The sequence below is a fragment of the Cavia porcellus genome, unplaced genomic scaffold, assembly GCF_034190915.1.
Source record: "Cavia porcellus strain 051 isolate PalLab524CR breed Dunkin Hartley unplaced genomic scaffold, mCavPor4.1 scaffold_7, whole genome shotgun sequence".
Taxonomy (NCBI): Eukaryota; Metazoa; Chordata; class Mammalia; order Rodentia; family Caviidae; genus Cavia; species Cavia porcellus.
The window spans coordinates 9,292,198-9,319,450 of NW_026947490.1; the positions used below are offsets into that span (position 1 = coordinate 9,292,198).

General features: G+C 37.2%; 1 protein-coding gene across 1 annotated transcript in view; it reads right to left on the bottom strand.

The window, feature by feature from the left end:
- Nucleotides 1-27,253, bottom strand: part of Bach1 (BTB domain and CNC homolog 1) — a 53,448-nt gene that overhangs the window by 5,261 nt on the left and 20,934 nt on the right. Inside the window, exons 2-4 of the mRNA XM_003467177.4 lie at nucleotides 18,547-18,840; nucleotides 13,928-15,268; nucleotides 11,227-11,433 (exon numbers count right to left, since the gene is read on the bottom strand). Of these exons, the coding sequence (XP_003467225.1) occupies nucleotides 11,227-11,433; nucleotides 13,928-15,268; nucleotides 18,547-18,780 (1,782 nt within the window). The 5' untranslated portion in view covers nucleotides 18,781-18,840. The remainder of the gene's footprint in view (nucleotides 1-11,226; nucleotides 11,434-13,927; nucleotides 15,269-18,546; nucleotides 18,841-27,253) is intronic.

Here is a 27,253-nt window from a genome sequence, read left to right on the forward strand (position 1 = left end):
GTATCTCATGACATCATCACCAATGTTACTTCCCAAATACACCACCAGTGTCCTGCTTTCTCTTTCTCTTTCTACAATGCACTGTATTTCACTATTCTAATTAAAGTAACAGTTTAACTTTTAGGTTTGAAGTACTATACCTTTAGTGGTAGATTTTTAAAAAATGAATAAAATTTATCTAACAATAAAACTGGCACCATTTTGCTCTTTATACCAACAAAGCAACCTTAAATCCCTATTTTGAACATCTAGGGTACAATATTCAAATGTAAGTACGTAAACACAGTTAGGAAAATAGCTTGCCCAGCTAAGAAAAGGACCATAAGGACTTGGCACCACAAGAACCAGGTACAGTGACTATTTTAGGGTAGAAAAAACTGACTGCTAATGATTTCTTGTGACACAAAACCTCCAAACAGTTCAGAAAAATCTATAAATAGCCCTTGAAAACATCAACAAAACTATTCAATTTTATTCATAAAAGAAAAAATAAAAGCTGGTAGGAGATCCCAATTCTGTCAAACTGGGAAAAAAAAAAAAAAAAAAAGGAACAAAAACTGACAAGCAACTCTTGTTGAGGAGACCAACCTGCACTGCTAGAGGGCAGGTGAAGTGCTGCCTGTGCTAAACAGAGGAATCTGCCTGCTGCTAACAGTGGTACCATCTATCTGTTCTCCATCCAACTGTCTCACTTCTAGGAATCTGCTCTAGGTACCTCCCTAAAGGTGAAGAAGGAATACAAAGTAATTCACCACAGCATCCCAGAGGTCCACCAACAGGAGACTGCTTTATGCCAGCTGCAAGTGGGCTCCAAGTTGCACAAGGAGCCACTGTCTCTCCAACTACAAAAAAGTTCTCTAGAGATCACTTCTTAGGTGAGAAGCATAAAACAGTGTACATAAAATGTGGCAGAAAGGGTAGTAAAAACACACTTACACGTACGGTATGGCTTGTTTCTAGAAAAGACCAAATGGATGAAACTTTTCACTAATAAATAAATACATATCTTTGGAAAAAGCAAGTAGTGAATATACTAATACAATGAAAGTCAAGTCCCTATAAATTACGAGATAAAATATAAATATCTAGTTTTGAAAAGCAGACAAAAACTCTATACCTGGAAATACCTCTATGAACACGAGTCTCAAGGTATTTTTTACTTTCATTGACTAATGCTATACATTGTGTGCATATATATATATATATATATATATATATATATACACATATACTCAAAAACACTCATATGGGTGCATGCATTTCCTATGTCTGTCAACCACCAGGGCCCATAAGGTGCAACACTATACATTCAAAAATCGAGCTTGAGCCAAACATACAGAAAATTAGAGCATTTTGGAGACACAAGAGATTCCTAATATAGGGCTAAGAGAGGTAAAGAGGATCCATGAGAGGTGACAAGTGCCACAGAACATTAACAGGGTCATGTTGGAAGGATAGGTAATGGCTTATGGGCCTTCCCTCAGCTAAACTTGGAAAGAAAAATCATCGCCATCAGAAAGGCTAATCATTACCATTAATTTTCACAAAATGAATTAGAAAAAAGCCTTTGAGCCCACAGTGATACTACAGGTAGCAGGAGAAAGGGAAAAAGACAAGGGAAAGGTCTATTTAAAGAATGCCAGTTAATAAATATAAATGAAGGAATTAGAAAAATCACCACTTCATAAGCTCCACGGTAAAGGCCATCAGCATACACTAAAAACCAAAGGATGAGCGTACTGGGAATTCAAAGTGCCTACAAAACACTTTTTGCTCTTGTTTTCTTTCCTAGGTCATGAGTGATTTCAAGGACACAAAGATGTAACCTTGAAGCTGAGGAAATCTGGCAGTTCCCACCTAGCTGACACTGTGTGACTCCTCAGATGATGCAGTGCAAAGGATAGAACACCAGTGAATGTTACTCTCCATCTGTCAATGTAAACATTTGGAGTTTGTATGAAATAAAAGGATGAAGGAATAAATTAAAGCCATGGGAAACTAACCAGGTGAGCATTAATAGTGATAGTCTATGAAAAATAATCAGATCGAGGCTCTGAAAAACACCATTTTTTTTAAATGGAAAGATTTGTCAGGCTTGAAGCATTATTTTAACAGATCTCATTTTTAAAAAGTGACTATATAAAAGCTATCTTGGGTAAAATCTGGGTACTTTGAGGAAGTACTAAGTAAATGTTGAGAACTAGAGTTTCTCAAAACAGATAGCAGGCTTAGGTGAGAATGTCTCTTAGAAGATACACTGTAAGCATTTAGGAATGAGGTGTCATAATATGATATTTCCATTAACTTAAAATACTGCTAATATTTTAAGTTTATATTTTAATACTGCTATATTTTTGAGCCTTGAACACGTGCTCCCAAAAGCTTTCCAAAATTATCTCATTTGATCCTTGCATCAACCTTGGGACAGACACGATTCTCATCCCATATTTCTGCTGACGGAACATGGATACTGGAGGCTGAACAATTTCCCAGGCCAGCCTGGCTTTTCAACCGTCTGACTCCAAAGCCTCTGTCTGGCTTCCACACTTGAGTGCAAAGGTTAACATAGTTAACCTTTACCTGGGAAACTGCTAAAAAGGAAGGTCCCCAGATCCTCCTCCTGTCTGGGAAGGGACTAAGGAAGACACCTCTTTCAGGGGCACCAGAAGTCAGTGGTGCACAGATCATATTTCAAATGGTGTCACTGCTCAGGGACAGCCCAGAATGACAAAGGGCAGGTTTTCAGAGAGCCCACTGGGGATGGTTTAGGTAGAACAGCCAGTACAATGTGACTGGTATGGAGAGGCTAGTTTATTTTTAATTAAAATGTAATTCCCACCACAAACTCTAAAACATTAAAAACAGATGAAGCTGTTTTATGCCTGTCCCATCAAAATGGAAAAAGTCAGAAAAACAAAATGGTACCTGAACACCTCAATCCTGAGCTCAGGTGCTTGTGAATATTCTGATTTCCAATCACTTATGACATTGTTGTCAATCAACAATAGCTGGCACTAAGAGAAATATGTTTTGGTAATTAAATAAAATTCTCTTTATCTCAGGGTTATCTTTGCTTGAGGCAAACATGGTTATTAGAAATACGTATTATGTTCTAACATCTGGTCTCCCAGAAAAGAATAAATTTATACTTTGGAAAGAATCCTATATAGGCAAGTGCTTTATAAGACAAACACACTATTAGCAGTTCAGTGATTCAACTTTGTTTGAAGACTTTCTAAATATTAGGTTTAAAAAGTGATGCTATTTTATATATTACAAATATTCAATCTTTATAGTAAAATGATGCTAAATGAATGCTCAAATCCTAACATATTAAATTCAAAATAAATGTTCAAGTCAGTATCAATACACCCATCTTTCTTCAAACCTTACACAAACTGAAAAAAATTTTAGAAACATAACTTTTTCACTAATACAAACTAATATCTCCCTTCGACTTTCTTATTACACTAAGAATATGAAAATGTCCTTTACAGCTGACATTACTGACTCACCTGGCAAACACTGTGGAATGATTAATTTGTAGTACTGAAAATAAACATTTCATGTGTTAATCTGTCCATACTTTTATATGTTATTTTTCTCAGGACCAAATGTAAAAAGTTGTAAGATTTCTTTCTAGGAAAAGAACCAATAGCCAAAGACCATACTAGGCTCTCTGTTTAAGTATTATCAGACCAAGGTAATATAGTAAATTTACTGTATTTATATGCTAAAGTTTAATTATGATGTACTTTCCTTTAAATCAGTGCGTTAAAACCCTACCTAGATATAAAAACTGGCAACACCGCAACAGTGTCATTACTTCCAAAGTAGAGCTTCCTAGTATGGCTACAGGCCTACTTCCAAAAGTAGTATTTCCATATTTTTTAAAAAGAACATCCATTCACACTCTTCTGTATTCTCAACATTCTATGCTATCATGTAAGGACAAAACTGTGGTTTTATTTCCTCTTGGTTCTTCTCTCTTAATAAAAGCCAAGATCCAAAATATAACTCAATACTCAACAGCCAAAGCAGACTTCCCATAAGTACAGTCTTGAGTTGTTTAATGATGGTTGTTTTCCTACCTCAATATAGGAAAAGTACAGTAAAAATATAATATATAAGACACATCCTCTACAGAGCTGAGAGGACATAATGTTTCTCTAGGTCAGTGAGTGGAAAATATGAACCCCTGGGGCATTAGTGTATACCACTATAAACGTAGCAGCACACTTAAGAGTACACTAAACATAAAAAGTATTTTTCTTCTTCAAAAATAAAGCCTAGGGATTTAGCTCAGTGGCATATGTGCCTGTCTGGCAAGCAATCGGTCGTGAGTTTGATCCCTAGTACAAAAAAAAAAAAAAATATCTTGGCTTATTGTAACTTTTTACTTTATAAATTTTATTTTTTTTACTTTTTGCCTCTTGTAATAACTTACTGTGCAATCACCCAAGAGTACTTTGAGGGGGGGGGGGAGCACGGTCCTGGGGATTAAACTCAGGGCTTCAGGGCCACTACAGTACATTCCCAACTCTTTCATTTTTTGTTTTGGGACAGGATCTCACTAAGCTGCCACAACACCTGGGCTGGGTTAGACCTTGTAAGCGTCTTGCTCAGCCTCCCAGAGTGTTGGTATTAGAGGTATGTGCTACCATCATACCTGGCCCTTTACATTCTTATTTTCCAAGTATTCTCTATTAATTGTTTTTTTTACTTCTTAAACTTCTTTGTTAAAAAACTAATACACCATTATGTAAGCCTACCCAGGGTCAGGATCACCAATAGCATGTCTTCCATCTCTGTATCATGCGTCACCAGAAGGTCTCAGGGCAAACAACACCCACGGTGCCTCCTACAACAGCAGTGCCTCTCCTGATCTCTCCCTCAGGGACTGCTCACGGCTTGGCTTGTATTACAGTACTGCCTGAGACCAAAATGGGTCTGCAGTGGTTTACTTTGCTTGTGACTTTTCTTTTGTCCTGGATTTGCCTGTAAACAGATAATGTATTATGGGCATCGCTCTCTATTAATGCGAAACTTTCCAGGCAGGGAAAAGCACTCACTGAGGTTTGAGGAGTTTCTGCCATACCCTTCACCGTAGTTTTAATGGACTCTTTCTATGTGTCTCTCTTTTTCTTGCTATCTTTTTGGCTATGCACTCAATAGGCATCAGGAATTTTTCAGCTCCCTTCTCTCAAGGGCCACTGCCAGATATGTGGCCTGTCACTGACAAGAAATGTTATTATGCAGCAGGCCACTGTATTTTAAGCACCAAATTATCTTACTCCTGGCTCTTCTGGCTAGTGGCACACTCTGCTCTTGTTCTGTCTGAGAAAGACATCTGTGGCAGGACAGAAATCTGTAGTTTGCTCTTTGCACTCTGCAGTTGAGTTTGCCTGTGTAAATGACTAGAACTGAGAGCTATATGAGGACACAGGAGTCTGAGGAAGCCAAAAGAGGAAAAAGTCACTGTGACACACAAACTACAAGGTAACCTCCCAGAGCTGCTGCAGAGGCCAAGACCCCTCTGAGCCCAGGGAAGGATCCTGACTCTCTGGCTCTTCCGCCTGTCTCTTCAGGCAGAGAAGTGGACACCTGAGCCTAATTATGCCAATTAGTTGCTCTCCTCCTTGGGAATTCAGAGGTGACTCTAGTGGAATCTGTGTGCGCACTGGTCCCTGGAGGCAAGTGAAACCATCCAGGAGCTGTGCGGTCATCGTCCACTCCCCAGAGGGAGAGGGGCTCGAGTTCCCTGAGGGCTCCTCCGGCTCCTCCATGCCATTACGAGGCCTGGCTCCAACCCCAGCTTCTGAGAGACAGGTACCTCCCTAGGACAGAGCTTTCATTCATCTGTAGACAGCTGCTGTTTCTTAAAGCCAGAGTCCAAATGAATACAACAGCTGAATAGGGTATTGGCCACTCTTTTTGTAGTTCATGAAAACTGCTGAAAAACCTATTACCCTGTGCTGTAAAGTAAGCAACACTCTACTGACCACAGAAAGGGGCCCCAAGTAGGATGAGACGGGGATAGTATACAAGTGAGTTCCATAGCAAACTAGGAAGGAAGCGACCTCAGAAAAATCTGGACACTGGTAAACAGCAATGTGGCCATAAGACGAAATACGTAGTATTCCTGAGTACTTGCCATGAGCCAGACACTGGTACAAGTTACTTAGAAATACTGACTCATTCATTCTTCATTAATGAGCACCTTCTCTGGAAACCAGGAAGTAACATTATCTCATTGACAGATGGGAAATGTAAGGCACACAGAAATCAAACAGCTTACTCAGAGGCACTAAATATCTGTGACAGCATTCCGTACTTTTAACCACTGTATCTGTGCCTCTCTGCTGAAGCAAACACAAAGCCCAAACAAAACAGCAAGGCCCCTTCCATCCTGCAAAGCTGAAACTATCAGTTATTCAGCAACTAATATCAAAATAAAGATGAGACCTTTGAGCCAGGAAATAGAATATCCAATGGGTAAGTTCCCTGCAAAAACATCTGCTTAGTAAAAATGTATCAAATAAAGTTGTGAAAAGCAACTCTTGATTGGTTTTGTCTTTCTTTTTATTTAAAGGGCAGTTTAGTTTAAAGATTTAAAGAAAAACATTAATTCTACTGACAACAATAAATTACAACTAGTTGAGGGAAAAGACAGAGAACTATAAGAAACAAAACTAAAAACTGTAGTAGCACAATTTTATGCCAACTTCAAGTAGCTCCACATAACCCGAGTAGAAAAGTATCTCTGTGTAGAACACAACTAAGATTCTATCATTTGTGTTTAAAATGCTATATCCCGACTGGCTTCCGGGAGAACATGGCGGACAGATAGCAGCAGCTTCGGAGGCTCTCTGAGAAACCGCACTTAAAATCCAGGAATGGTGCCGGGCAAGAAATGCTAAGCAAGGGGAGATATACTTTGCCGACCCAAGAATGAACTCAACTTAAGAGAAACCAACTGGAAACGCAATCCCGGTGATACAACAGGAACAGATAAGGTCTCAGTGTGGAAGCTGGACCTCGCGCCACTGGAAGCTGCGATTTGAATTTCCTGCAGCCGCTGCTGCATCCCAATCAGCGCGGCAAGGAGAGAGGTGCTAAAGCTCTGAGAGTGGGAAGCAGTGAATGGAGTTGAGAGCAGGACTGGCCGGGAGCCCTGCATCAACCTGCGGTGAGTGAGTGGATCGGGGACCCTCCCATAGAGTAGGAGGCTTCAGCAATGACATACTGGGACTGGGCAGACTACCTAACAGGTTGTTGCAGTGACTTCAGTCACATATTCCCCTCTCAAGCAGGATTGGTGGGGAGTGCCTGGCCTGCGTGACGCTGCTAAGACCCAGCAGGCTATCCCAACCCAGGTCCCAGTGCCTGGAGGTGCACCCTAGCAGTGAAGCCTTCGGTAGGTTGACAGGAGGGGTAGGCCCAGCATAGGCTGCCCAGGTCTGTGTCTCCCTAGTACACTGCAGAAGACGGGAACACCTAGCCAGCACAATTCAAACAAACTGTAACCGACAAAGAAAGAAACTGGGCCTCCAATATACGCTTGTATATAAGGAACAAAAAATATGGGAAGAGGGAGCAACAAGAAAGGGTCCTCAGCCCCCAGTCCTAAGAAACATGCAATATCAGACACGGCACCAATAGACATAAAGCGCTATCTCCAGAGCCTCATAGACAAGTTCAGGAATGAAGTTATTAACGAACTGAAGCAAGATAGAAGTAGAATAGTTAGAGAAATGCTAAGCACCGCCCAAGAAAAAACAGATGGTGGAATAGAAGAACAGAAAAAAAGGGGAGAATTGTTTGATGGAGAAAACAGAGAAAACATAGAATATGTGAAGCAGGTTCAAAGAGATTACCAGGAAACTAAAAACTCTATTGAAAACTGGCATAACAGCTTGAAAGAAACTAAGGATAGATTATCTGAACTGGAGGGCAGACTTGTAATATGGGAGCATGAAATGAAAAACTTCTTAAAAATAACAAGAAAACAAACAGCAACAATACAAAGGCTAGAAGATGATAAGAGGATCTATAACTTAACAATTAAGAACATAAAAGAAGAAGTAGGGACACAAACAAATGGACTACAAAAGGTATTCACAGAAATAATCCAAGAGAATTTCCCTAATTTAGCAAATGGTAAAGATACTCAGATGTACGAGGCATACAGGACCCCAGCCACTTACAACCCAAACAGAGCTACACCCAGGCATATAGTAATCAAAATTCCAGAAATCCACTATAAGAACAGAATATTAAAAGCCGTCAGAGACAAGAAAATCACTTACAAGGGAATACCCGTCAGAATTACAGCAGACTTCTCGGCACAAACCATCAAATCATGAAGAGCACGGGGGGAAATAATTCAAGCTTTGAAAGATAATAACCTCCAGGCAAAATTGATACATCCTGCACAACTGTCCCTAGAAATTGATGGAAAAACAAGATGCTTCCAGGATAAAGAGGAACTAGGGGAATTTGCAACCACCAATTCAACTCTACAGAGAATACAGTAGGATATTTTTTAAAAAGGAAAATACCAAGATCCCAGAAACAGTGGCAAAGAGGCCACAGTGAATGGAGCAGAAAGCGAAAAGAAGAAGACAAACTGACAACTAATGACAGAGCTGAACAGAAATGAGGCACAGAAGATCGGATGGTAGGAACAGCTATTTTGGAGAAAACAAGACATCATAATAGCTAGTGCTGATCTAGTATCATCTTGTTTTGAAGTCCCATCAAACTTGTATTCTTCTGTCTCCATCGGTTTTAAAAGGTTGTATCTTATTGGATTTTATGATATATGATAATATAAGTAAAAACTTTTATAGACAAGGAGATTATACAGAAACCATTGTTCATTTTCTGTTAATTGTAATAATGTCATTCTCTTGAATGGTTTTATAGTGTCTTGATGTGTTTGGTGCTACAGTATATGAAGTTATACTCAAAAGATTTCAAGGAAAGAGACACTATGGTAACTATTTTTATGTCAGGAAATCTTGTGGTGAAACACTATTGTGCTTAAATGGTTATGTTTTGACCTGCACTGTTCTGTTGTTATGCCCTCTTTTATCTCAATTCCCCCCACCCTTTTTTTATTTACTTTTTTCTTTTTAATTAAGGGAAAAATAAATAAAAATAGCAGGATACATTATAGTATATAACCTACTTTGATTTCCTATTAACTTGATTTGAAATCCTGTATTGCCCTCACCATCTTGTTTTGACTGATTGACTTGATAGTACCAAGTTCTAAAGTACAGGCAAAACTGTGAAGACAATAAGATTCATTATGATGCCCATTCTGGTTGACTATTATCTTCTTTTAAAGTCCTGTAATGTCTCCAATGCTTTGGTTTTATTCTTTACTGTTTTGTTCAATTTTATTATAACTGGCAATTCTTCTTAAAATAGCAAGAGGCAGTATGGTAACCATCGTTGATCACCTTGTATTTTGTTTTTACATTATTATGCCTATCCTTTTGATTTGACTCTGTTCTGATATGTCACATTTGGTTTTATTCTCTTCAAAAAAAGTAGTAAGAACTGTGGGAGTAATAAAACCCAAAATGTGTAATTATCATTGTACAAAAGAAAAGAAAGTGCTCTAAAGTTTATAACTGCATATATGTTTAAGTGTATAAGATAGATAACCATATCACTGAGTTTTTTTGGATCACTGAACAGAACTGTTTGCACTCTGTTTGAAAATCCACTTTATATGCTTCAATTTTGTAACTTGAACAACTATTTCTAAGATAGAATATGTAATATATTAACTAGTGATTTCTTACTATTTATTTTTTAAATTTTGTATTACTTGTACCCTTTTTCTGTTTTTTTTCCTTTTTCTCCTTAAATAAAAAAAAAAGTGAAAAAAAATAAAATAAAATGCTATATCCCATCTGCAGGCAGGTGCTTAATTCCAAGTTAGGTAAGAAGAAAAAATACTAATGGTTAAAGGCAGAGCTAATAAACACAGTACAAAAACACTAAGTATTGCTGAACATGTAACATTTCCCCTTTGCTTGGAGTAACTTTAATTATTCAAAAGACTCATAATTGAGTGAGGTATGGTGGTGCGTGCCTATAATCACAGCACCCTGGGAGACTGAAGCAAGAGGACAGTAAGTTTGAGCCCAGGCTGGGCAACCTACTGACTCTGTTTCAAATCCTAAAACATAAAAGAGAGGTGCAGCATGGGATGTAGTTTAGTGTGAAGGGCCTGAGTTCCATCCCTAGTACTAGAGAAAAAATACAGTTTTCCTTTTTTAGATATTACTCACGTCTACATCTGTAAAACATCTTTCTTCATCTTTTTACATAGTTACATTTCCTATACTTCATCTTTTTGTCTGAAGTACATGTAAACTGAAAGATTTTATTTTTAATTTTTCTTGAAGGCATATATTAAAGCACAACTGTACTGTTTAATGTCATTCGCTGTTCATGCTTCACACCTTTAAATTTCAGTGATAATTAACAAGATAATTCACAAAACTGAATAGTCAAAGAACGTTTTTGCTATTTTTATGCTTGACACATATTTTTTGCCCTTAGCTAAGCTGTACCATCACACCTTTCATACGATGTTTCCTTCCACCAATCACAAAGGGAAAAGAAAAGTGGAAGCAAATTTAACAGTTTTTCAGAACCAAGCACTATTGTCCCCAGGATCTCATTTGATCTTGAAATGTTCTATTCAGATTTCTATATCCTATCAGAATTTTTCCCCTTCAATGAAAGACATAGGTTGGTCTGTTTCTGATGTCATCCAAACAGGTAATCCAGAATCATTTCATTTAGCCTACCCAAAGAGAACGTTGTGTAGACACCAGACTTATCACAAAGAAATTAAAATGTCTTCTAATTTCTTTAATTTTTACTCAAACCCCATAATTCTTAACTTAAAAATCATTTCTAAGACATTTAGCCAGAGTCAAAAGAATCATGATGTGTTATGTTCGTGTAACAACTCACTACAATGACTATAATCATTATATATTGCGAACATGTACTAATAAAAATTTTAAAATATAGCTTAAGTAAAAAGTCAAAAACTGCCACTATTTTTCCCACTTGTTCTGAAAATGCATTATAGTCTCTCTTAAAACAGTAACTGTTACATTTTTAAATCCTAGGTAACTGAGCACTGACTCACACCTAGGAACTGACACAGCAATGAGACACTTGTGTACTTACCAGCTTCTCAATTTCTGATTCGAGATTCTGTATGCAGTCAAGTTTTCTCTTTCGGCACCGCTGTGCAGCAATTCTGTTTTTATTTCTTCTGCGAATATCATGGATACAATCCAGTTGTTCAGGGGTCAGTTTGTGCATTTTTACCAAGGATTGAAAATCGTTTCGAGACAGTGAAATTATATATTGTGCATTAAAGGGCAGTTTCACCTAGAAGGTGAAATAAACATGAATAATTGCTATTTTATAATTATATTTCAACCTGGAAAGATAAAGAAATATATCTCATTTTTATCATAGAGCACAGATTTTTAAATGGTCCCTATCCTTAGTTTTTATACAATCCTTTTTAAAAAACTAACAGTAAATAGTAAACGTTTAGCCTGAGAGGATTCAGAAGATAAACTAAGAAGTTAGTGTCTTTCACCAAGTCAGACATAATAACAAAACAGAATGATAGAATCTAAAATATTTTACTATGCATGTTAACACCCTACAGAGTTCTTTCTTTCTCAAGTATTTTAATTATTTTTCTCAGTCAAAATGAAATACATTTTATTCTTTAAATACTACTATGTAGCACTGATTTAATGTTGGTATAATTATATTAGCAATTTCTAAACCACTTTGGAAAATGTATTTTTTTGTCAAAATGATAGCTTCATATATATCTCATTTTAACACATTATACTTGCCAATGTAGAAAAAAATCTTTTTAAATCTTATTAATATTTTAGAGTCATTTTCAACCTACTTAATTTTTAAAAAAGGAAAAATTGACTTTTTTAAATAAGAAAATTATGGGAGTTTAATTAACAACACAAAAGAAATATTGGTCAGTTAGTCTGGCAACCTAATCAGCTTCCCTTTCAAGCCTACACAAATTACTCATAGAAAACCTCTTAGTGATGTTATTTTTAACATTTTTTCACAGTATAATTTTAAATGATTAATTTATAATGTCACATAAATACATAGATGTAACCCATATCTACCTATTATTTTTAAATTAAATCACCAATCCACTTCAAGAGAAAAAAGAAAAGGCCACTTTCAAACTTACATCATCTAAATGCTAACTACAAAACAAAAGAAAATGCTAAAGGGTGAGATGTGGAAAAACTACAATTCTTTGTACATTGGTAGTGTAAAAACAGTGCAAGTGCTAAAGAAAACAGTCTGAAGGTTTCTCAAAAACTGAAAAATAAAACTAACATACGATCTAGCGTCCACTACCCGGCTTGGGTTGGCAGACGTGTCTCAGAGGGACAGCTGTGCTTCCACATCCACTACAGCCCAGTTCATAGCAGCTGAGATACAGAAACAAACCAAGTATCCAGGCACAAACAGAGAAGATACCGTGTCTAACCCAACAGAGTCTACCTCAGTCTTATCAGAAGAAAGAAGTCTTGCATTTTACTACAGCATAGGTGAACCTGGAATACATCACGCTAACTGAAATACACAAAAAAACCCCCTGTGATCTCAAGAATGAGGCCCACAAACAGGAGTTACTAAAAATAGCCAAATTCCTAGAAACAGAGAGGAATGGTGGTACATGGAACTGGAAGGGGGAGAATAACGAGTTACTTTTCAATGAATAAAGTTTCACTTGTTTAAGTTCTAGCCACCTGCCTACACTTAATGTTCTTTTTTACACTTAAAATTTTGTTACAAGGGTAGCTGCCACCTTATCACCATAAAAAAATTAAGTGCAAAGAAAAAAAAATGTTTTTTAAAAATTGTAAAAAGTACAAGTTCCAACTATAAAGAGAAAATTTAACTTCAGAAAACTAAACCAAAATCTAATTTTTAAGCACTCACCATGTTCACAACAGGGCAGTTAACTCACAAATCTCTCTGCCAGGAAGCCTAAGCCACAAGACTGTCCATTGAGTGGCTTATTAATTTATTAGTAAAAAGCCTGATAAGAGTGAATAGATCCATTTGTACCATCAGTGCTGCCCGAAGAGATGGTCATGCACATACCACCAGTGGTTCAAGCTGGTTGGAACAGGTTAAAAGGAGAACAGGCTCTTATATGGGATTATTTTAATATTTTATAAAAAGCAGCTACTAAACACAAACATCTATATACAGAGTATACAGATCAAGTTTGGTATAATTAATAACATACTAGCTACATGGAACTCTTTAAGGTATTAAGATTCGTTAAACTGAAAGTTACGATGGCTAAAAGAAAAAGAGGGCGGGGTTAAAGCAGAAAAAGGAAAAAGCAAAGGCCATAAAGAAACAGGTCCAAGAAAACTGTGTTACAAACCACATTCCTACAATTAGTCACTGCCAAACAACTGCTCAGTGACTAATCCCAGGTCCAGAGGTCCTTGTGGCAATGAGTAACGCTGAATATATCATACATTTTATCAGGAGATGTCAAGTAATGATGGAGCAATCATTACTGTTTCCTCTTGGGACATGACATTTGACTTAAACAGTTATACAGCCAGTGTGAATCTATTCATGGTTGATAGAAACAAACTACTTGAAATATATGAACTGCAAAGTCTTTCAAACTTCATCTCATTCTTCTGGTATTTGTCACATGGTCCTGTAATTAACAGTGTCTGAGCTCCTTCTCCCTGCCTGAGCCTGCTCAGATCCCTAGTGGTGCCCTGGGAGCTGAGTCAGTAAACCCTGATTAACGGTTGCTAAGACAATGAATTAAGAATATACCCCTGCTCACCTCGCATTCCTGTTCTCTGGCTGAGCAGGATTCACTGTCGCCTTCTGTGTCTGTCTCAGAGTCATCGCCCAAGCTAATCACACAGGCATACGGACAAGGTTCCTGCTGTTCTGAAACGTAACTGTCGTTTCCAATTTCCAAATTGCTTGAACACCCTTCTGTACTCAGAGTACTCATAAAAGGACAGTTGACAGAACTCAGTGTTGTAAAAGTCCTCTGCCCTGGTTCTGGGCTCTCGCTGATTCTGATACCTAACCAGGGACACTCAGACCGTTTCTGAGAGTAGTTCTGTTGTGAGCCGTCTTTGGCCACAGCAGGTGACAACTTCATTTGGCAAGGAGCGTCCGTGCTGCACACGTCACTCCAGAAGCCTTTGGCTAGGTGCTCCGCTACTTCTCGCTCCACGCTGCTCCGACCGCTGGATGCCAGGCTGCTGTCTTCCTTGGGGCCTGAAGCATCTTTCAAGTGTAAATTTTGACTTTCACTAAACGTTTTCTCTTCTGGAGCACCTGTACCTGACAAAGGCTTTTCTGCTTTCACTGCTGTGCCTTGCGTAGCAGCAAAATTCAAGTCACTGTATTGGTCATACATGTGTAAAAGAGATAGAGAGTAGAGCCCATGAGGGTCTGTAGAGCCATGAGGGAAAGGAGTCACTTCTGCTCTCTCTGTTAGGACCTGAGAAGCAGGCTCTTTCTTCTTGGCTGCCTCATGTTCCACTGCTAACTTGCTTTCTTCACATTTTAAAATCACCTGTAAATCTGCACAATCCTGGACTCCCGTTAGACAATCGTTTTCAGATGTCTCATTTGGCGGGGCAGGAGCAGCTTGAACGTCTTTGACGCTGGATTCCACTGTGCGGACTCGGTCAGTTCCAAATGCCTTCTGGAATTTTCTGTATTTGGGGCATAAAGACGGCAAAGCCAGAGTAGCGTTTTTTTCCATGCACATGGATTCGTATGTTTGGCTGGCACTGTCTTGTAGGGGAGGTGGTGTTTTTACATTTTCTTGATCCCTTTGGAGTTTACAGTGAGAAGTCTGAACATTTCTATCCTCCAGAAATTCCTCTACTTCATCGATTTCTAGATCCTTCTGGTCTGAAAGTGAAATTTTAAGGTCTGTTTTCTGACAATGTGATGGAAAGCACTTTTTTCTTGGGCATTCTTGCTGGTTTACAGTGGAGTCTAAAAATTTGTATTTGAGAAACTGAAAGCAGGATTCCTCAATATTGTGTACATTTAAAAATTCCACACATTTGCACACTTCATCCACATTGTCTTTACTTAAAATTAGTTTAGCAGTATAGGCAAACTGAATTAAAGGTTCAAATCCTTTAACTGTCACCTGTTAACACACAAAATAAAAATAACATCACTTGAAAGCTCTCTAGTAGATGAAAACAAGAGAAGCAGAAAGGGGATAGAGAAATGTATAATGCCTCTGTAACAATTATAAAATAGATATTGTAATTTGATATGAAAAATATTTTTCTAGGAAATGTAAAATTAAGAGAGGTTAGACACACAAACTTACCACACCCTATGCACTGGAAATAGGCCCTCCACTTTATAGAATCCACTCTTAATCACACATCAGTTATGGCTTACTCATATAATCTAGACAATCTTCCCATGACAGAGCCAACAAACCATGGATGAAATTAAGTGCGATCGACTCCACACATAGCCCATGTTGTACAGGAAGTGCCGGGCATCTTACGCTACACCACCTCCACACAGCCAAGCAACATAACTGCTACAACTACAACAGCAGAATTTTTAAAGGTAAAAACAATTGGGCCGGGGATGTAGCTCAGTGGCATAAGCGCCTGCCTGACTAGCACAGGCCAAAAAAAAAAGATAAAAATAATTAAGTAAAACACCTGCAAAGAACTCTTGCTTCATGCACAATAAGGTAACTACAGCATCTCATGCCAAAAATTTCTAGTAATAAAATTTTAAAAGACTGAGATTTTAAAAGTAATTTGGTGAAGCTCTGAAAACCACATCTCAATAATGTTTCTACCTGGGGGCAGGGAAACAGCTCAGTGGCACAAGTGCCTGTCTGGCAAGCATGAGGTCCTGAGTTCAATTTCTAATTCAAGAAAGAAAGAAAGAAAGAAAGAAAGACAGACAGACAGACAGACAGACAGAAAGAAAGAAAGACAGAAAGACAGACAGAAAGACAGAAAGACAGAAAGAAAGACAGAAAGAAAGACAGAAAGAAAGACAGAAAGACAGACAGAAAGACAGAAAGAAAGACAGAAAGACAGAAAGAAAGAAAGAAAGAAAGAAAGAAAAAAAGAAAGAAAGAAAGAAAAAAACCACCTAGATCCTTCCTGGATTGCACCTGACAAAACCTCAGGCAAAAACCTGTAAACGGAACATCCTCTGTGAGGGGAGGGGCAAATGGAACCTGCTCCAATGTAGAGAAAGCTTCCTTCTGAGTTACTAGACAAAATTGATTTCAAAATACTGAGTTCCTACAGGAGAGACCAAAATATTTTTAAATTATTTTGTGATTTTTTAAAACTCAAGCTAAGCTTTGGATATTTAACTAACTGTTAAATGATTAAAATGAAAAACAGTCATACCAACAAATGCTACAGAGAAACTGTATCTCTTGCATTAGTGTCACGGGAACGTGAAATGGCACAGGCACTTTGCATAACAGTTTGTTGCGTTCATATAAAACTGAAATTCAGCTACCATATGACCAGCGATAGCAGTCTTCACCCTCCTTAAGAAGTGAAAACTTATGTTCACACAGAAAGCTGTACCCAAAGGTTCACAGCAACTTTATCTGGTACAGTCAAAAACTAGAATTAGTTTCATCTACTTAAATATATGAAATGCTAACCAAAAAAATTGATTTATTAATATCACCGACTACTACTCAGCAATAAAAAGGAACAAACTATTGATAAACAACTCATAAATCTCAAGGCAATTATGCTAGGTGGAAAAAAGTCAACTCTAAAGGTACATACTGTGTACATTCATTTACATAACATTTCTGAAATGAGAAAACTCTAGATTAGTGGTCGCTGACAATTAGGGGTAGACAAAGGGGATAAGGGAGTAAGGGACAAAGGCAGGAAGGTCTTTGGGCACTGCAACTGTTCAGTACTTTAACTGTGGTAGACACCAAAACCTCCAGAGAAGAAAACTGTAAAAACTTAATGCATACACACAGGAATCAGTGCAAATAAAATGGCAGCAATCTGAACACCAGCACTGAGCTGTATTAACATCCATATCCAGCTATAACATTATACAGTTTTGTTTTGTTTTGCTTTTCAAACTGTTACTACTGGGGGATATTGGTCAAATTGTGAACTCTGCATTATTTTTTATAGCTGTGTAAGTATTTATACCTATCTTACCAAGATTTCAATTTCAATTTTCTGAAGTTAGTTAAAATAACCAAAAAAGAATGTTAAGCCAGTAGGTTATACTACAGTGTTCACAAGCTGTCACTATAAGACTTCAAATATTTGAAAACTTAAGATCTATACTTGAAATCAGAATGAATACATTACATGCATGCATACATGTATCTCTTCTCACAAATGCATTTGTTCTAGTCAGAAAGTCTCATTCAGTATTTCAAAAACATGAACAATAATACTGAGTACGTCACCATTATGATTTGTGTTCCTTTGCAAAATCAATGGCTAGTCTACAACTGACCTTTTTATTGTCATTTCTTGCTATTCTTTCTTTCATTTTGATCTCTGCCACAAAAGTGATAATCTATTCACTCTCAGAACACAGCCAAAATTTCATGTTTAAATATGTACAGTTAACAACAAGCTATACCGTAATTTAGTTTACAGTTTATCTAACAGTATCTAACAGGGAACACCTTACACAGGTCACACACAAGAAGTCCCACACACTCTCCACATTCCCCTTAACCACTTCTGGGTCCCAAATGTCTAGCAGCACTTAGCAACTAAATAAAGCAACCTGTTTGAGTAACAGTCAATGTAATCAGCACTCCTCTGCCCAAGAGAGAGATCTCTTGGAGCCAAGACATTAACAAAGCTGTAAATATTTATGATCTTCAGCTCCACAACAACCTACAGAAAAGATGTATGTACAGCCTAGGCTCCATAAATAAGACATAATTTATTTCTTCTACCAAGACATATAGACATTCTCAAGTAATGAGAAAAGAAGACACTTATTATGGGGCACCTATTTTCATGTGAGAATATTTTGGGAAATGATTTATAGAACCCTAAACCCAGACACAGCAACCCATCAGAGGACAAGGTCCAGAGGGAGAGAAAGTCACACAGCACCATCTCTCAACCATGACCTTTCCAAGTGTTTAATACACTGGGTGTGCACCAACTTAAGTCATTTTATTAAAAATAACCCAACAGTGGGACAAGTTATTCCACTGCTCAATAAATGTCAACATCCAAATCTAATGATTTTACATGTAAATATAACCACTGCTATGAAAAAAGACAAACAAATGGATTGTTGTTAAGAAACTAAGACATGTTACCCAGTCTCCTGTCTGGGGGAACTGCTTTACTTTCAACTTTATAAGCCAAAAAAAGTTTGAATAAAACTAAATCACAGTCACAGGAAACATGGACCGCTCACCTCTTCTGGCAGAGTAATGCTAAGCTCCGAGTCAGACTGGCCTATGATTCTGGAGTGGAAGTAACTGCTGCACGCAGCCAGCACCGAGCGGTGGGCCCGGAAGCGCTGGCCCTCCACCAAGACGGTGACGTCGCACAGCACATCCTTCTTCCGCTGCTCATTGAGGCTGAGCAAGATGTTGGTGCTGTGCACTGAAGATTCATAGGCAAACACTGCGCTCTCACTCAGAGACATCCTGCACGGGAAGTGGCGTCGGGAAGTGCAGTGGAAAGCATGCTTCTAGTCCTCAGCAACCTGCAAAAACACAAGATTCCACGTAAATAGAATCTTCTCTCAGAATGTGTGTGTGTTAACTTGTCTGTTTATTACTTTTTTGGTAAGAATTTGTTTAGGTTTATGTCTTGTGCTCTGAGTAACTACACTGAAGTTAACAGTATACAGTGTATTTTTTACCTTATTTTGTTAAGAGATTTTAACTTTTCATAAAATAAGGTAGACAAGTGTCAAGATACAAAATTAGAACACAAAAATCAGCAGCATTCCTACATACCAATGAACCCAGAGAGAGAGAAATCAGGAAAATAATTCCATTCATAATAACCTCAAAAAAATAAAGTACCTAGGACTCGGCTAGCCATGGAGATAAAAAGACTTCTACAGTGAAAATCACAGACAGCTGAAGAATCAAACAAAATGAAAATACCTCATGTATCCATGGGTTGGGAAAACTATTATTTTGAAAATGACCATATTACCAAAAATGTTCCTCATTGAACTAGAAAAAATAATCCTAAAACTCATATGGAGTCAGAAAATGCTCAGAATAGCCCTGAGCACATCTGCGCAGAAGTGGGAGGCTAGAAGCCTCACAAAGCGGGATCCAGCATTATACTACAAAATTACAGTAGCAAAAACCACATGGTGCTGACACAAAAACAACAGACTGATGGCATAGAGCAGAAAAAACAAACCCGTGCATCTACATCCATCTCATTTTTAACACGTAGGCCAAAACATATACTGGAAAAAACAGACTCTTTTTCAAAAACAGTACTGGGAAAATTGGATATCCACTTGCAAAAGATTGAAACTAGATCCCTATTTCTCACCCTGTACCAAAATCAAATTAAAACAGATAAAAGAAACTTTTAAATTGCTGGAAGATAACATAAGGGAAACACTTGAAGCTAGGCAGACTTCCTGAACAGGATTCTAATAGCAAAGGAGATAATGTCAAGAATCAACAAATTAAAAGGCTCTGCACAGCAAGGCAAACAACAGAGCAAAGAGGCAATCTACACAGTGAAAGAAAATCTCTGCTAGTTACTCTCCTGTTAAGAGGATTAACCTCTACAATAAGAATTGAAAACAATCCAATGAAAAATGAGCAAATAAAATGAATAGTACTTCTCAAAAAAGGCACAAACAGCCAAGGTACGTGAAACAAATTCTCAACATCTTGAGCCATTACAGAAAAGTAAATTAAAACTACTCTTGCGATTTCACCACAGTCAGAATAGCTGTCATCAAGAACACAAAAAACAAGGAACTCGGGCATGGATGAGGGAAGAAAACAAGCCCTCCTACATTGCTGGTGGGCATATAAACTAGCCGTGTAGTGACTACAGAAACTGGTCTGGAGATTTCTCAAAAAACTGAAACTAGAAATACTATTTGATCTAGCTATACTATTGCCCAAATTAAAGACAGCATAGTATAGTGATACTATATATCCCTGCCTATAGTAGCACCAATCACAACAGCTAAGCGCACGAACGGATTTCTTAAAATGTGGGATATACAAAATGGAAATAATTATTCATCTGCAGAGAAGAATGCAACTTTGTCATCTGTAGGAAAGTGAATGGAACTAGCATGGACTAGCATGTCATGCAAAATATGCCAGATTCACCTAAATAAATAAATTCAACAGATGACGGGAAATTAGAAGATACACTTGTATAAAGAAAGGGTCAAGGGAGGGGAGAGGGGACAAAAAAAAAAGGGAGGGTAGGTAATGGAACTGAAAATGAGCAAGATAAATTCACTACATGTATCAATTTCCCAAAACTTCATTAGATATTACTAACATGTTTTAATAAACAAATTTTTAAAGGCCAAGTGTCAAAATAAACTACAATATATACTCATCACTGAAACAAAATGGAAACAAAAACCTCCAGAAGAACCACCTGGCTTTATTCAATATATCTCAATTAAACTTGATTCTAGGTAGCAGTCTTCTTAAGTTTACAGAGGTTTTTAGGGAGAGGAAGAACTTTCTGAACCAAGGATTCCTTGGCTCTCTACAAATGAAAACACTGAGAGTCAATAGATGGGGCCAGGAAATTTTGGGGTGGCATCCCAACCTGTTAATTTAAGATACTTAGTAAGTAGGAAAGGAAGACTGAACTTTGGGATAAACTAACGTGCATATGATGTCACACCTCTTCCATGCCCTATTTTGCAGTAACTGACAGATCACACAAGGTTCAGTGCTTAAATCAGGAGACACTATTCTATACAAGGTTAAACTCTTCCAGCACTGGAAGAAAATAACTCACATTTGTCACACCACATCTTAGTATTCAGTCATTTTACATACAAGTCTTACTTTTACTACAACAGGTAGGTGATACTACTTTATCATTAACAATACTGATTTATCAAAAGTAGAAAACTCTTGGTTTTCTCAAAATGTTAAAATATGAGATGGTTATTAAAAATATAATTGTATATTTATTAAAAATGTATACTAACGTGTATTAGCCTCCAAACATTTTCAAATTTCATGTATAGTACTGGCAGAAAATGGTACCTCCCAACACGTGTATGGTTATCTACGTACTTTTTTTTTTTTTTTTGGTCTTTTTCGTCTTTTTTGTCTTTTTTGTCTTTATCGGTACCAGGGATCGAACTCACGACTGCCTGCTTGCAAGGCAGGCACTTATGCTGCTGAGCTAAATCCCCAGCCCCGGTTATCTACATACTTTAAAGATGTATGACAACTAATGAAGTATATGCTATAGAACACACAAAAATTGAAAAACATCCAAAGAAAAGATCTGTATTTTCTCCTGGTACCCCATGGCTTGTGGCACACAGCCCTGAGTGTGTGCCCCCCACTTGGGACAATCACAGAGGGAAGTTCCTCTCCTATACACTCCTCACTACAGCAGGTCTGCATCACCCACTTCTGAAACAGAGGAGCCTTCAACTGGTCAGCTGAATAAAAAGTCACTCTTTTCAGATTTTCTATACTCCAGACAAAAATGAGAGGAGAAAAATGAATTACTAAAGTTCACAAAGACCAGCCTCAGATCTTGGGTGGATTCCACATCACAAACATGTTGCAAACACATGTGATGCATCTATAAATTATCTTGTACTTGTGCTTATTTTTAAAGTCCTCAATATAGTTAAAATGTTAAGCTCCTCAAAAGTAGTCAATGAAAATAAAATACCTCATTATGTGGTTAAACTTTCCGTAGGTGAAGGATCACAGTCTGTCATTTACTGACTCAGCGTACCACATAAAATCACTGGTAACTTCAAAATCAAATATAAGAACAAACTTAACTTTTGAGTTATGTCGTTCCAGAACAGTAAGTTCCTATTAGCAATCACTCTGTGTACTTCAGTTATTAACGCAAGGAATTAGTGTTAGGAATAAAAGGGAGGAGATATCATTCAAAGACATCATGTTACCTTTTGTGGGGGCCACTGCAAGGACCACTGCCCTCTTCTTTCTCCAAAGCAACACACACCACCCAGAGCATACTGGTCTCATCAGCCAAGACAGACTCAGAGTGAGCCCACCTGCCCTCCTGTGTCCCTGCACCCAAGTCCCCAGGTCTCCTTTTCTTTCATCTGACTTATAGACCTCTGAAAATACAATGCTTACAAGCCCTTACTCTGCTGAACATAGTATAGCCTAGAGACAGAGAAGGGCAATTCATATTAAGCATTTTTAACTGTTCCATTATTGTACTTCCAGTTATTATCTGCTAAATGCACAATACAGAGGTCCTCCAGGAGTGTGGACAGCAGATATTATTAAAGACATATGTTTGAGAATAAGGAAATCAGCCTCATAGAAAGTCAAAACAAAATGAACTAGAGCTGAGCTGCAGAAAGAGGATTCTGTGCCCTGAACACCTAAAGCCTATTTGGATTTCATTAGCCTCCAGCAAAAACTGGCTCCCGTACCATCACTCTAGAGCTGCGGGTGGTTCACCACCATGCACCTGTGGCCTTGTGCTTTTCATCCTGCTACCAGCTACTGACGATGATAATGATGATGATGAAGATGCTGATGACCCTGGACCAACACGGATACCACACTTGCTGTTTTACGAATGACTTGGAATTTTTAGTACAGATCCAAAAACCCAAGTCACCGACAGCCCCTTCCAAACACAGTCCAGTGAGCTATCACTGTATAAATGGAAATGCCACTGAGCCAAAATACAGAGTTCTTAGATGACTTTTCCAGAGAACTGAAGGACACACAGGAGCCTGGCTCACCCCTGTGGGAACTACAAACATACCTGCAAGACAGCTGCCCCAAAAAGAGTGAGGCAACTATAAACACAGCAAGCACAAATCACTTGGACGAATGCGGACTGCTCTCCCCTGGCTTCCATTAGCATTGGGCATTACAGAAATGCGCTCTGAAAATGAATTCTCCTAATTTTGAAAACTAAGTGGTCAGTAGTCCATCTTACCCAATAACTTAGCTATGTAATGACCATAATAGTAAAGAATAACAGAATTCTTTCCAACATCCACCCAGTACTTTCCAGTATTTTCTCAGATTTAAAAAGTAAAACACAAACACTCCAGTCTTCCACATCTAAAATTCTACTGATTCATTACTACCAAATTTAGAATCCTAATGTCACATATGAATTTTTCTTACACTCTTGGAAATATTTACTATTGTAATTCAAAAATAAAGAGTGCTAATCCTAGCAAAATGCTGATTCATTCATTAATGTTACAAGAATGAACAGACATTTTAAAGCTTCTTGTACCTCAATTAGGTACAAGCTCTCTATTCCTTACTCAGAAGTTTTAATATAGTAGCCACTTGGATTTGCTTTTAAAATATTACAGATGATAAAAGAAAATAGGGTGGCTTTCTCATAACATAGTAAGTTTACAGATACTATACTTAAGAAAAAAAACTTAAATGTTAAACATCTGACCTTGGAACCAAGTCTACAATATTTTATATACTCGTAACTCAAAAGGTAACTCTGAAGATAAAGTTCCAGGTATACAAAAGAAGTCAAATTTTATTGCCCTCAAGGCTCAAAGGACTGTGTTGTACTGTACTCTAATCCTCAGTGTAGAGAGTAAGCTATCTAACACTAAGAACTCATTTAAAAGAAAAAGGCTACCAGCCAAGCTTTCTTATCTCCACTGAACAATGACAGATGTTCTTTCCACTAAACTCCAACTGCCTTGAAAACACAAATAAAAGTCACTGTTAGTTCAAGAACATAATCTAGATATGTTCAAAATGTGAAGATGCCTCAGGGTAAAAGACTAACAATGATCACTCCAAATAATTTTCATAGAAACGAGAACCTTCCGAAAGGTATGCTTACTTATTTAGTTGTCTTTCACCAAAAACTATTTTCTGGTTGATTTCCATTAATCCTAATACGCAGTCAGAAAATTATTTCCAAAACACTTCCTGTTAGTCAAGGATTTAGGTGCAATGTATGTGCTGTTGGCTGCAAGTGGTATCTGGTGAACCTCAGAAATGGCATGCACGGGCATTTGTCATGGGCTTCACATAAAGCAGTGCCTGGGATCCACAGGCTGGTAGATTCTTTGGAACCCGCCAATTCCTCCTTTCTACTGAATGTGAAATTTACACCTTTTCTTCTTCACTCTTTTTGCCTAGTAGCACCTTTGGCACCCTTTCAATTACTTTTGCCTCACTCTAAATTTTAGACCAAGGTCTTGACAGCTCAGAAAACAAATTCCTTTTACCTGGATTCTTTCTTATTTCTAGTCTAAGCTTTCAAATTCCCTATGCCAGTTCCTGTTACATATACCCAATATATCTAGAATTTGAGTGTTCTGAAATGAGGTGAACTTTATTTTTATTTTTTGAGACAAGGTTTCGTTATGCAGTTCGGTTGGCCTTAAACTCACTTTGTAGCCTAGGCCGGCCATGAACTTGCAGGGCTCCTCCTGCCTCAACCTCCTGAGTATACCACACCTCATACCAGGCTCAGTTAGGTGAGCCTTATCTTCATTTTTTCAACTGGATGACAAAGACCCACCATTATCATGTGTATACATTTTGTCTTTTGACTTTAAGGACTTTTAGTTTTATATATATATATGTAATTGATTTCAAGCTGGAGATAACCATTTAGCAAACAATTTTTTCAAAGCAACCTTTCCTTTTTATCAGACTCAACTTTGAAAAAAGAAAGGAACACCTTAACATTAAACTTGAGGAATTTAAACCAATACAGTACAGTAAGTCAAGACAGTATTCTTTCCAAAGTCCTAAAACTTGGCTTGCTTACTAGGAAAAAAATCAGAAAGAAAACTCAGGGGCTAAGATGTGTTATTTTCTTGTGATTTCTTCCTGGATTAAATGCACAACTCTTTAACATCTACATCTGATCATCTCATTTTGCAAAGTTATTTCCTCAGCCCTAAGAAAAACATTAAGTATATGACTCGATAAGATACCTTGATAAATTTATTCTTAAAAGACTGAATGAAAACAGAAAACAAAAAAAAAAATGTTGGCTGAGACACATGGGAGAAGCGCTTATGACACTACCAAAATTGATGACATTGTTTTTAAAAGACTTTTATAACATTAGGTAGAAAAGTGATTTGGAGATTCAGTTTAAGACAAGAAATAACTATGCCATAACTTTTTAAAGTAGGAAAAAAAATCACCACTAACTTTCACAACTCATGACTATTATAGCACTGCATGATTGTGGGCTTTTTTTCCATTTACTTTTCCTAATAATAAAAAGTACATAGTGAAATTATAATCAGTTGTTACATTTACTGGCTCTAATTCCATATTTGAAATTTTGAAACTAAGGTTAAAGTTAGAGGGGTCTGAATTGTTTAAAAAAAAAAGTTTCAGTTGTTTATAGACTCACCTTCTTAGACATTAGAAACAAAAAGTTTTTTATTTTTCCCTAAATCACCAAACCCAACTTTGATAATTTGGTCATCAGTTCCAAAAAACTAAGAAGAGAATTCAGGAACAAAGAACAGAAAAATCATAGGAAATCCAAACTCTAGAATCAAAACAACCCTGATGGATTACACCTCTTACTACAAAGACTTTTGAGAAATAATGAAGTCTTTTATTTGCTTAATACATTTGGCAACTACTTATCTAAAAAGGATTGTTACACTTCCATGCTATGAAAATATGAACCTGGAAAACACCACAATGCTTATTTATACTAAATACTTACTTTCTATCAACCATTTTTCTGTCTCTATTTTTATCTATTTTGAGGTATAATTTATATGGAACGAACTGTATTTAGATGTACAATTCAATAGACTTTGACAACTGTATGTACATTTGAAAACTCATCATCACAATCAAGGTACACAAATATCCATCACGCCTTAAAATTCCACACCTTCTGACATGGTTTCTCCTTCCTACGGTGCCTGGCTGCCAGTAACCAATGATTTGTTCTATGGTATGAGTAGTTACATTTCCTTTTATTTTTATACAGGTGGAATCACAATAGATTCTCATTTGGGGTTCATGGCATTCAGCTGAATGATTTCAATATTCATTTACATTGTGTACAACTGATGTCTTTATTGGTGAATAATATTTCATTATACAGATATGATACAGTTAATTTATCCTTTTAACTACTGATTAACCTCTGTAATAAAGACAGACTACTGTACTGCTGCTCTCAGTCTGTGGTTATGATGATAAAGTGAACATCCGCATGGACATACTTCATTTTTCTTGAATAATAAATATAAGGTATTGAGTCATGGTTATATTTAACATTTCAGAAACTGCTAAGTAGTTTTTCAAAGCAATTACCCCACTGTACATTATCTACCAGCACTGCATGACAATTCCATTGTTCTACTTCTCATTCACCCTTAGCATTGCTATCTTTCTGAACCTAGACACCTTAAGATACAATGGTGTTCCACTGTGATTTTAATTTACACTTCCTGATGGCTGGAGATATTGGACATCTTTCTAAGTACTAACTGGTCATCATTTTTATGACCTTCTTTGAGGGGATATCTACTTGAATCTTCTGAATTTTGTTACCTTATTGAGTTAGAAGAGTTAGTAGAATTCTGATGGTGGCAATCAAACTACATGTCAATCCAGGGAGAACCACCAACCATACTGAGTCCTGCAATACATGACCATGGCATTTCTCTCCACTGATTTAATCTTTAATTTCTCAAAGCCAGCATTATACAGATTTTTCAAAATAGATTTACCCGTATTTTGCTAAATTTATTCCCAAGTATTTTAGGCTTTTTGTTGTTCCACAGACTTGGGGGTTTTAAACTTAATTTTCCAGTTTTGTGCTATCACATAAATAAAAAAAAATTTAAATATATTACAAATTTAAAATATATTTAAAAATATATTTTGTCACTAGTATAATAAACAATACAACTCAGAACTAACATTTACTTCGAATTC